Consider the following 13,328-nt stretch of genomic DNA (forward strand, 5'->3'; position numbering starts at 1 on the left):
AAGAAATGTCTTTGCCCATGGTTAGAGAGAGAGAGAGAGAGAGAGAGAGAGAGAGAGAGAGGAGAAGAAGAAGAAGAGGAAGAAGAAGGAATTCAGGCTCTCTAACAAGGGTTTCACCAATAACCGTGGAGATACAACTACATCTTGGGGAATGAGGTACGGAATCACTGTAAGGAAAAGACAGAACTGTCCTGACTCGAGGAACGAACTTTTTATTGATATATATTATGCTAAATTCTAAAGATACATTTATAAAGCCTTTATATTAAGCATACACGAAATACATTTATACTGACACTATCCCATCGTGCTTACCAACTTCTTTGTATAATTTCTGCCTTTTAGAATGTAATACAGATCTTGATTAGCTTCATGATAACCAATGAGTATAAAATTCAATAGTTGCGATTAATGCAACAATCATTTTGAAGAAATGTAACGTGCTAAATTTAAAATAGAATACTAATTTGGAATAGGTTACTAAACATTACTCAATATTACTTAAAGAATCTTTTATTTCCAAATTAAATCTAAACATGAAGTTGGTAGTGAATTCATCTTTTCCAATAATACATACCACAAATACAATTAAACATTCCATTATATTATAATATAAAATATAAAGAACTCACAAAAATGTTGGAAAAATATGAACTTTACCGTTAAAGTCTCAAGTCTAAAAAGTGCCCATTCTTTAAAGAAGTCTGCGAATACAGACGATTCTTACCTGTAAGGAAAAGACAGAGCTGTTCTGACTCGAGGAACGAACTAACTCGTCCTAAGCCTTCGCTATTTATTCAGTGTTTGCGTAAGTTCAGTCCAGTGAGAACATGACCCTTGAACTTTTCCATGGCGATCGTGTGAACCATCTGTCTAACGCATCCATTATTGACATAACAATTTGTCTGTTCAGCAGATTCCCCCAAATCTAAATTGATGACATTTAGATACGAGCGAAATGTTTTTAGTGCTGACAATTGTTGACATTTAGTTACGAGCGAAATTTATTGTATGGGTTTTTGCACCTGCTCGTAAAGCGCGATCTTTATAAAAACAAAAGCATACAGTTATATTACACAAATATAAACAATTTATCTCTATATATTTTAGTGGAAAATTAGTTTCAATATAAATTAACGAAAAATTACTTTTAATACAATTTAGAATAAATTTCAATCTTAATACTTTTAGTTCGAAGTTCTGTCCTAATAATACCCTCCGAGTCTTTTGAGCCGAGTCCTCGAGGCTTGATAGAGGAAAAAATTACATTCAAAAAGGTGAAAGATCAAAAATACAATAATATTTGAAACAGTCTGTAAAATTCAAAATATACAATGAAAAAACATTGCCAGACATTGCCAGACATTTAGTGAAGTTCAAAAATACAACAAAGACCTGCAAAATACTCAGTATAATGCAACCAAAAAATAGAAAGAAAAAAATTCACGACACTAAAAAAAATTGAAAAGATACAATGGCAAAAAAAACGTTTTAAAATATTATAATAAAATTCTGCGTTATTTACATTTACGACTAGTCTTGTTGGACGATTATCGCCGTAACAATAGGATTCTAGACGGTTGCCGTCGTCGACATCCTACGGATCAAGGTAATTTCCTGTGTGGTATTTTAATAACAGAAGCTCTTGACAATTTTTTTTATTATCTTACTGTGTATTTTTATTTTGAACAGGAGTGGTTTGAATATCCTTGAGTGCCAAATATGAGGGTAACGCGGACTCTTGAGGAAAGATACGTATTCTATCTGGATAAACTAGTTGAGGTGTATATGTGTTGGGACATGGTCGACAACGTTCTGTGCGGTGCTGAGTGCATCGGGGACACACACATCCTGGTCTCACTCGTTTAGTCAAATATTCTTCGAGATTATGGGCATCTCGGCATAACTTTTTGAATTTGTGATATGGAATTTGTGGGTTCTGTAACAATGAAAGGGGTAATTTAGCGGAACGAATATATAATTCGGCCAGACCAGTGTAAGCATGGGTTAGAAGTTGATGTTAAAAACCCTAGAAAGCTAGGAATCAAAGCAGAAGAGGGTACATACCCGTGAGTAATTGTGCTAACGTTTCCTCCGTGAATAAAAGGTAAGCTGCAATATTAACTACGTGAAGTAAGGAATTTGGATTATTATATAATGTCGTGCATTTGTCAATCGATAAAAATAAATGCCTAGCTACAGTGATGTCGAATTTATCCATACGGAGAAAAGATCCTCTCCTCCATTGAATCTGAAGCGCCTGTAACACCGGTGAAAGGTCAACCACTTTTTCCAGTATAGGGGATCGCAAAACAATATTCTTGTTCGTACCGAAAATTAATGTGATTGACTCTTCCATCCTTCACCAGTTGCCTTAGCTGATCCTAGTCAAAACTTTATTGCTTTAAAATAAATCAGAACTGTCTCCCACCGCACGATCCCTTCGGGAATATGTCCATTGCTACAGTGCTAATTTCGACAAAAACAAAACAAAACATATATAATTTGTGACCTAATTATTTTCTTATAGAAAAGTCATGGTGTGTCCAAATAACGTAAGTACAAAAGGGCTGGCTAACAATTGAACGAAGTTTGAATGCGGATACAAGGTCAACATGAAGCGAGGTTGGCATGTTTAGTTCAGAGTTACTGTTTGCTTTGGTGAGCTTACAACCTGTCCATCTAACATGCAATCGTGGTCGAAGATAACCCGTGACATGAAGGTTATCAATCATTGATGGTCCAGTAAGGTTCCAATATGAAGGACATAGGCTAAGCTGAAGAATATCAACCATTACGCATTGCACTCCCGTAGTAATTTCAAGACGAAGTTTAGTTCGCGCATTGGATTGTGAAATTCATTTATAAACTTGAACAAAGGCCACTGTAAATGTCATGATTGAAACTGAAAAGATCAAATGATCCCATGTGAGTACATCCGAAACAGTAGTAAACCAATTGGGAGGAGAACTCGTAGGTACAATGGTATACTGGAAGTTAACTATAAATTGGGCTTTTGTCGCTTGTGTAGGTAACAGTGCAGTCGACAATATTCTAAAACGCCATATGAGCCAAACAATTGCTAATGTATTAAGAATAGACAAGGAAAAACTAATTGTAGTCATAATATATAGGCAATCAAACCAAGAATTACTGTCAACTGCGATTTCACCACTCAACATTGTTTCAGCTAAAGACGAAAAGATTCTTTGATCGCTTTTAGCGCGTGCAACTACTTTCTTAAGACTTAAATCAATTTCCTTATCTGTAGCGAAAATTTGTGACATTTGGTGCTCATATAGTTTGAATCCAGGTAAGGAAATAGTCAAGGGAATGTCAAAAGATGTGTTGTTACCCCCGACGGCTGCTAAATGCGTAGAAGTGAAAAAAATGTTGTAAAAGTGCCAAGTTAATTGGGTGAAGCTGAATAACTTCTGTCGAATTGTCGGAACAAGTAGTGATGTGTCCGTCATATGTCATAGACGTAGTAACGATTGCACAGTGACACGGAATATTCATAATACAAAAACGACAACCTTTAATAACGCGACGTTGATTTTGACATTCGAGTATTATTTCGTCCATGAGGTAAACTAATATTTGATTGGAGGAGATGTCGAGAATATGTGGTAAGACGCGGTTTGTCATAAAACGGAAGTTACAAGTCTGATGGGTATTATCTTTATCATCCAGAAATAGACGATTGATACATTCAGGCTGAGACAAGGGTTTAAGTGTAGCACGGATATTACAGTGTAAAATGTCCTTACCGATACATTGATTTAGGGTTGATAACGCTAGTGTTGTGTAAAATTGATGGTCATCAGATACAAGCATTATGTCGGGTAGATCAAGTAATTGTGTAACGTGTGTTGATGATGCGTTATTTGGGACAGGAAATAATTGAATTCGATACGTCTCGAATGGTCGCTGTCGGGACGAAATTGGAATCTGTTATGCAATATATAGGTCGCGATCCTTACGCGTCGCTATAAATGACCCAAACTGATAATAGTAACGTGGATCTTTCGGCGTTATTGAATAGCGCGGATAGCCGGTAGATATAATGGTCCCGATTTGATTGATTGATTCACTAAAACATGAGGTGAAATCAGTACAGCAGGTAACTTGCCTGCTGCTAATTCAGCTGTTACTAATTGTAATTTCTCTAATTCATGCCTAATTTGCTGAGATTCCAGCATTTGAGTGGCAATGACTTGTTCTGATTTCTGATAATGTTGCCGTATATTTTCTTCATTTTCAATCATCGCTTTCTCTAAGAGGAGAAGCGTTTTCGAGTTTCGACCAATCGCTGTATTTGATTGGTTTGATTATGCTAGGACAGTACCCAGTAGAACATCACTCAGTGAGGAATGGTTCCAGCTATCTGCCCCCAAATCAACAGTCGTGTCTCTTTTAATTGATCTTTCATGTATTATCCCTGCTGGAGAAATATATATATATATATATATATATATATATATATATATATATATATATATATATATATATATATATATATATATATATAAATTTGCCAACAAAAGCGTAATCGGTCTGAATGATAGGTATTGTTTGGATTTATAATCAGTTTCTTGTGGTACAGCTCACATTACTCTGTGATTATCATACAATTAGAAAATCGCTGTCTGCAACTCAGCTTATTAGAAATCGCTAGGATATAAAGATTGACATCCTAGCTTGTAATAACAGTACCTTAAATGAGAAATGTTGCAGAATTGCTACTGCAATCAAATGATCGCCTTGTCTCCAGTAATTATTTAATTAAGATTAAGTTAAATTTGATGGCATACAAGACTGTGAAGACATAACAAGGTTCAAAGTGACATTAAAGTGACACGACATACCCGCATGGGCCCATTCCTGACTTTATCTGACGTTATCATCAGAACACTGACACATAAAAAAAAGCAGTCAGTCAAAGCGCCTGACATACGGTAATGAGGACGTAGCAGGTGCTTGCCCTATGCAGCAGATTCAACGTAAAGAATCCTGAAATTGTCTTTTGATTGAATCGTGGACTGATTTATATTGTGCAGGAAGGTAGGTTCGATATAACATTTTCCTTGTACTATATAGGTTGTTTTTCTTCTACGTTTTGGCTGCTAGGATATCCGTACATTTGGTATTTATTCGTAGAGAACACCAGATGTCTTGTTTTTCTGAGTACTTGTAACTTTTCTTACTTTAACTTTTGTATTTTTCTATTTGAATTTCCAAAGCAAATATAATAATATAATTGCAGCATAATACGTTAATAATTCCTCCCTGTGCAGAAATAATTATGAAGGATTTAACTTCGTCGTTTTCTTGGGTAATGATCATTCACTAAGTTAAATTCACTACGAAATATAGTTTTCTTTAACCTTTATTATTTGTTTATTAGTACATACATCCACACACACACACACACACACACACACACACATACATACATACATACATATGTATGAATGCATGAATGTATATGTTGTTATGTACTATTTGTAATCTTTTCTCAATGATTATATGTTATGTACATCTGTATTTTGTACTTGACCTTATTCTAAAATCAAGTGAATGTTGTTCCTGGCAAGTGTTTATTTAGTAAACAACATGATACATAGCTAATATTTCATTTTGGATTGAATATTTAGATCATTATTAGTAGTAAACAGGTTTGCTTCAATTTGCGTTAAAGATCTAGTCTTTGATTCTGACCTTAGAAACTTTCAGAATGGAAATTTCCTATTAGATTCACAGAGTATGTTCAGAACATGGTATTTGAGACCTATGTCAAATAGATGGGTATATAACCTTGCTTACCTAAGAATTACTCATTCTTGCCTTAACATCTAAATCAGAATCGGTCTTATTGATGGATTCAATTTTTAATTTGGTTGGATTTATTTATTTAAATTATTCTTCAATTAAATTACAAAGTGCTCAATAATATTCTTGGACTATTACTTTAATTTGAAATTATAATGAATGCAGACACGCACATATTGCATAATATTATTGTACTACATCTAAAGACTTAGCACATCACCACACTACAGGCCATGGGTACAGTCGAAACTACAGGCACGTCAACATATTCAATATTAAAACTTATTTGGAATGCAAGTGTAATTCATTTGGAACTTCATACAGTGGGACTTGTCATAGTACTTTTAGCACTATTGGGGATTTAATTCAAAATACTTTGAGTTCTTTGAAAGGTTTCACTTTGTGTTCAAAGGAGACAAACTGTTTGTTATATTTTACAAAACTTGTATGTATGTATGTATGTATGTATGTATGTATGTATGTATGTATGTACTAATAAACAAAGATTGAAGGTTAAAGATTTTGTCAACTTTAGGTCACACGATCAACAAAAAAAGTTATCACCCCATAGACTACGCGACCATTTTAAATCAAACATTTTCCGACCAGACTGTGTAATAATATTTGATATCATTATCTTCTAGTATGTTATGAATTTCAACCAGAGATAACTTTTGAACCGTATATAATGTGCGTGTCATATATTTACAGATAATTTACCGTATATACATATACATACAAATTATGTACCCGTTGCTATGATACGCCTTTCCCATCTGTCTCAGCCTATCTACATAAAATATGAAACTAATATGTGCACAACTGCTATGCCTAAATTTGTTCTCTGTCTTTGCTTTCTGTCCGGTTTTACCTAAAACTCGTGTCAAACTTTAGAATAAAGATCAACTAATATTTGTAATCAATAGCAATCATATGCTTACCTGTTAAGGCAGTTTATGCCAAGTTAATGACAGCAATAAAATGGACAACAGCATAAAAGTACCTTAAAGATGAAGACCAGAAAATTATAATAAAATTATAACATGAAAGAAAAACAAATGCAGTATGTAAATACATTTATTGGTTTAATACAATTTAATTCGGGTGAGGAACTAAATACCTGCCATTTTTTACAAACATTAGCCTATTCATGTTTGTTTCAAGATGGTGTCGATGCTTACTTTCATTATTGATGTGCATATAAAATAAATCAAAACAAACAAAACTTTAAGTAGGGTGATATAAAAATGTTCTCTGATTTCCAATGGATTATATTATTTAAAATATGTCTGCAATGTATTTCTAAAATCTTCATTTCATTTTAATCCACTCTTGGGGCGGGACCAGAATAGTGGAAAACTACGATTTTTGGAAAAATAACTAAGAAGCGTGTGCTTTGCTTCAGATTTCTAGTCTTCATCAACGTCGTTGCCATCGTCGTCGTCAACGTTGCCGATATTACGAAGATGTCATCTCGATATGAAATGAAGCAATTGGATATTGGTTCATCATCAGAGATTGCTGGCTACACGAAAGGAGAACGCGGCTGCCACGTAACCGTCTTTAAAGGTAATTTGTTTTCGTATTTCCGAGGTCATATAGCAGAATATCATTCACTAATAATTGGAGTACATTTCATGGCTTGAAACAGCCATTGCATTTTAAGGTTCACACGATCTCTCGATCTCTCGATCTCTCTCTCTCTCTGGTATATCTCTGGTATAAAGTATGCCGGAGCTAAATTATCAATTGAAATTTGGGAGCTTGGGTATATTTTTCGGGTGAGACGCAAAATATTATATAACGTGCAACGATTTTGCATATACACCAAAATTAAATATGAAAATGATAAAAAGTATTTGAACCCCATATGCAGACATGTTTTATCTTAGCGACATAATACGTGAACACGATTTAGCACAAGCATGTTTACATACGTTTACAATATCACTGAGAGCAAAAAGTGTATTGAGTAACGTTAGTTTATTTGGTCAACATGATAAATAGCTGTAGTAATCTTTTTATGGTGTGGTCCATGAAATTAAGTCGAACAAAATGTAGCTTTAACCTTTGTTGGGATTAAAAGATGTATTTACAGCAATCAGCATAAGTTTGTTCACCTCAGTCAAACGAACATCTATCCATGTTTGTTTGAACTCGCCCGTGTTTGTAAACATCCACTCATAGCGTTATGGTGTTGTAACTGAGGGCATTTTCTTCCATAAAATTACTTAATTGCCTTTGTTTGTTATAAAATATTGCATCCTAATGACATCTGCTCAGGTCCGTTTTTGTAATCACCTAACATCTCTGTGCAGTCAACATTGATTACATATGTCCATGGCGCTAAGGAAAATATATTTTTCATAAGTTCAGAATGTGGAATATATTTTACTTTTGGATTAGATACAATCAGATCAATAAAAAGAGGTTAAATATATTTCCACATTACTCTGAAATTCTTCTACTAGTAATCAGCATCTAAACGATTTGTCTATACAACACTTATTTAAAGAAATGCATTTTTAAATTATTTCTTATATAGGAATGATGGCCAGCACAGACCCCGTGCTTTCCGATCTCTCATATATCTATTGCAAGTCAATTTACTACTGTAACGTTAAGTCATGGAATTTAAAACAAATCATTTTTTTTTGTAGATCGGTTGGTAAATATATTGAAGGTTTAGCATGCAAAATCAATCAGTCAATTAATCAATCAATCGGTTTAAATAAATAAATATATCATACAGGATTCGAGATGACTGCCAGATCTAGCAGCTAGTGTATATCTCTCTCAGACGTTGGTGTTTTTCTGTAAGTTACAAATGTGAAGGAGTGATTCAGGTTGGAAATATTAGGGTTTGAACCTTTCCTCATAGGATATATGTAAACAGCTGAAGGGGAGGGCCAAAACAAAGTGGTGCTGACTTTTTGGGTGATTGAATTCTGTGGTTTATGCAATTTAGAAGGAAAACGTTATTTGTATATTCTAGGCAAAAGTTTTTAGCATTATTTCTATGTGTTAGGACCTACAATGACTACTTGAGATCACCCCCTATTACAATTATATGCTTGCTGAGACACCATGCATTTGGGCTATTAGTAGCCTAATCCACTAATGACAACAAAAAAAATCTAAAGTACTTGCAACTCTAATATTAGCACCAAAAAGAAAAAGAATACAGGTCAGACCAACCTCAGCTCAAGTATGTAGGGGCAAAGGAAAGAAAGTTCAAAACCCCAAACCGGTTCAAGCAATAACTCTCAATCCCGTGCAAGACACGACTCAGGGGACTTAATTATGGACAGTGAGGAACTGAATGGCGTTTACCAAATCCAGCGAGATTTGCAAGATACTAAATCAATCCTGAAATTGACTGTGACAAAGGAAGACATACGTATTGGTTACAAAAAGGAATTAGGTGGGGGTGGGGGTCAGACATTGTGTCTGAACTACAATCCAACCAAACATGCGTCTCTAAGCAATCGAAGATAGATTCTGCACAGTACTATAATTGCTGGGTCTATGCCAAGAAACAATCATGGAAAAGACTTAGATTTTACCTTTTTGGTGAAATTGATGCAGTGACTAATTCCAAATCTTTAATCACGTGTATGGTTAAATGGTATCAGTAGACATTCTTCTCTTATCCACCTATCAACATGTTCAAATAATTGTGATCTTTGTACGTATTTTGTGAAGAATGTGCTGAGGTTTGCATATACCATTTTTATATCTTGTGCAAACATTTCATAATTAGTATTATAAATATCATGGCTTGAATTATCAAAAGAAAGACAAAAAGCTGTCGTTATGAGTGAAACAAATACATCATTAATTATAATTGTAGCAACAACATATTCAAAAAAGATTTGCATTATTACGCCATCACTTAGGTTTCATGTTTATGTTTTGCTTATTTTTAAATATTTTTCGCATTATCTCATTCATTTAGCTAAGCATAGTGCTTGCTTGAGTTTTTGTCTCAAATTCTTATTTATTACTCACATTCATATCTGGGAGGAGGGTAGATCATAATGCTGTACATATGGTTGATCTAAGGCTACTCTTTGTGCAAGCAAAGGTCTATTTTAACCCACTCAATCTATGCTGGTCTTGGTGATTTAACTTGTAACTAGAAAATATGAGTAGTAGTTTACTTGTGACTGAGTAATGTGAGTGGCATTAATAAGAATTTAATTGCCTTAATGTCACTTAGCATAGGTAACTGGTTAATTTCACAGTTATAAATCTAACAGCTCAACTTTCACAAGCATTGGTACTTAACTAGATTTGACGATGGGTTCGTTATTGTATTATGCATGCTACTGGTAGACTTGAAATTAGTAAAGATGGATTAGCATTAACACAAATATTCTTACCAACTTTAATCGTTGTATGCGTGTAACTATGCATTAAGTTATCAAAGGTTCTACCACAACTCGTACTCACATTGTTTTGTATCCAACACTAAAGTGTATGGTATGAAGATAATTCCATATTGGGATTCTCACCTGCCAAACGGTCATGGCAAATCATTACAGTTCCCTAGGTTTACATTATTTTAATGTGTGTGTGCGTGTGTGTTATTACTGTTGTATGTTTCAGTGTAGAGAGAGTTCTAGGCTGACATTTTCCTGGCATATATCACATATTTTTTTCATAATGTATAAGTAATGTTTCTTAATCTATATGCGGTATTTTTCGCCACTTTCTCTACTGATCAAAACACATGGTGCATTTCTAGCGTGATAAATTCATACTTTTATAGTGCAAATAAATAGCTCAAACATACAGAATACTAACTGTCAACGGTTGGAGACTTGGAGATTTTAAAAAATGTAAGGATATTGTTGATTATCTTAGAAGAAAAAAACAATCAGTGTAAGATATATTGTTTACAAGATACACATTGCATAGAGGGTAAAGTTTAATATTAATAGAGCACGATTGAGTCCAAATCTCGAAGAGTTTGTGTTCTATTCAATAACAACTTCGAGTATGATCTAAAAGAATGCAAAAAGGATACAGATGGCAATATTATTGCGTTAGATATTCAAATTGACGTAAGGAACTTCATTTTAATTAATGAATATGGGCCAAATAAAGATTGCCCATACCTTTACAATAACATGAATGATATTATATTTGAATATGAGAATGAGTCACTTATTATATTTAGAGACTTTAACTTGGTTCAATATCGAGAATTAGATTCACATAATTATAGAAATGTAAATAACCCAAATGCTAGAAATTCATTATATATATATATATATATATATATATATATATATATATATATATATATATATATATATATATATATATATATATATATATATATATATATATATATATTGTTGATGGAAATCCGAGGAAAAACTATGTCATATGATTCATCTACAACGAAATGTAAATTAAAATAGCAAATAGAAATTGTGCAGCAAATATAGTCCATAGAGAATGGCTCTATAGGATCTTAGGATTCAGACATTTTTGATGTCTCAAAATAAAGAGTATGAATGTTTGAGAAAAGAAAAGCTTCGAAGATCCAGAATAAAATGGAGAGAAGAGGGTGAGAAACCAACCAGATAATTTTGCCATCTATCAAACAGAAACTATTTGAATAAAATAATTATAAAATTAATCATAGATGGCAATGAAATTATTAGCGGTCGATTAGTAAGAACAATTAAATGAAGTATATGAAACTGGATCATTCTCAACTAGTTTGAGACAGGATATTATAACTTGCATACCCAAGGAGGATAAACCTAAGCAGTACATGAGGAACTGGCGTCCAATTTCTCTGATTAATATTGTATACAAACTAACATCAGGATGTATGTCAAAAGAATTAAACCAGTACTGAATGAAATAATATCTGATGATCAACTGGTTTTGTAAAAGGAAGATACAATGGTGAACATATAAAATGGATTGTATATGATATTATGCACATTACAGAAGAGCTATAAGTTCTGAGTGTATTACTATTAATTGATTTTGAAGAAGAAAAAAAACATTTGATTTTATTTCATGGAAATTTATTCATAATTTTCAAACTTTTTTAATTTTGGACCAGGCATAAGGTACTGGGCTAATCTATTTCTTTTACAATATCTCCTTGGCAGTTTTGCAAAATAGCTTTCTTCAGAATTTTTCTAACTTTCCAGTGGTTCTCGACAAGGTAATCTAATGTCCCAATATATCTTCTTATTATATGCAGAAATATTGTCTATACTATTAAAGAATAATAAAAAATAAAAGGTATCAAGTCAAAGGAAACATAGATTTTACTGCCACAGTTTGCAAGTGACAGTACTTTTATCCCTGATGGCTCTTCTGAATCATTGGAATCCCTGGAATTCTCTATTGAAGTATTGAGCTTCTTTGCAAGGATTTCAGGACAGAAACTTAACATTACCAGCACAAAAGCAGTTTGTATAGGAAGCAGGAAGTACAGTGCAGAAACATTTCTTCACAGGCTAAAGTTACAGTGGGTAACTGAATTTACATTATTGGGCATACAGTTTTAGGTGGATTTGGATAAACTGGTATAAATGATTTTTGAAAATAAAACAGAAATGATTACAAATTGTTTAAAACATTGGGAAAAGCGATCCTTAATTATTCCAAAGCTTATTTATTTGTTCATCTCATTATCAAATCCTCCACAAAATTTTACCAATGAAAGAAATAATTTTCACCTTTATGGAAATAAAAGTGATCAAAGTTAAAAGATAGGCTATGATTCAAACTTTTTCTAAAGATGGTTTTGCGATGACAGATATTGATATATTTATATTAGCTTTTAAAACTAACATAGATTCGTGGAGTTATTCTACCTCACAGAAATTTGGTTAATTCATTTGAATATGAACTATGCGAGATTAGATACTTGTTCCTACTAGGAGATCAAAATGTGATGACCTTTTCCAAAAATAGAACAAATGCTTTTTGGCATGATGTTTTACTGGCATGGAAGCTGTTACTAGAAAAAACGATATCCCGGACAGGAGAAAATGTTATGAAAACAAGTTTATGGATGAACTCCAATGTAGGGTTTACAGATCAGGGAAATATTATTGTCTTTGATAGTTTTGAAGCTAGATAAGTCTCAACACGAATTTCCCTGCCTTTCATTGGATAATTCGGTGTAAGTCCTCGTGTAAACACCTACCGTTAGATAGAACACTCTGGTCAGACAATTTATCACTTTTCGTTTAGAAATTGTATTTTATAACAATAAAATATGTAAGACTATTACAATTTACTTTAGAAAAAAAGTGCTAACCCAACTAGAGAAAATAAATGGAATTAAATTTTCAATCTGAATATGGATATATGGCCTGATATATGCTAACGTTTTTTTAAAACAAGAAACTCAAAATTACAATGGTTTCAATTTCTTGTTACTCATATAATTTTTTCAATTAATTATTTTCTGTAAAAAAAAAAGTGTTCACTACTGATAAATGTACCTTTTG

At 33.1% G+C, this 13,328-nt stretch overlaps 1 protein-coding gene across 2 annotated transcripts in view; it reads left to right on the plus strand.

Annotated features, from left to right (window-relative positions):
- The first annotated feature begins 1,821 nt into the window (after positions 1-1,821).
- LOC149794201 (uncharacterized) overlaps positions 1,822-13,328 on the plus strand; it is a 58,855-nt gene continuing 47,348 nt past the window's right edge. Inside the window, exons 1-2 of one of the 2 annotated variants that reach the window (XM_089968309.1) lie at positions 1,822-2,107; positions 7,238-7,401. In XM_089968309.1, the coding sequence (XP_089824435.1) occupies positions 7,299-7,401 (103 nt within the window). In that variant the 5' untranslated portion in view covers positions 1,822-2,107; positions 7,238-7,298. Of the gene's footprint in view, positions 2,108-4,890; positions 5,065-7,237; positions 7,402-13,328 lie in introns of those variants that run through there. The other variant, XM_089968308.1, reaches the window with a different exon arrangement.

Source organism: Sinohyriopsis cumingii, chromosome 8 (assembly GCF_028554795.1).
Source record: "Sinohyriopsis cumingii isolate HCF-2022 chromosome 8, ASM2855479v2, whole genome shotgun sequence".
NCBI classification, from domain to species: Eukaryota; Metazoa; Mollusca; class Bivalvia; order Unionida; family Unionidae; genus Sinohyriopsis; species Sinohyriopsis cumingii.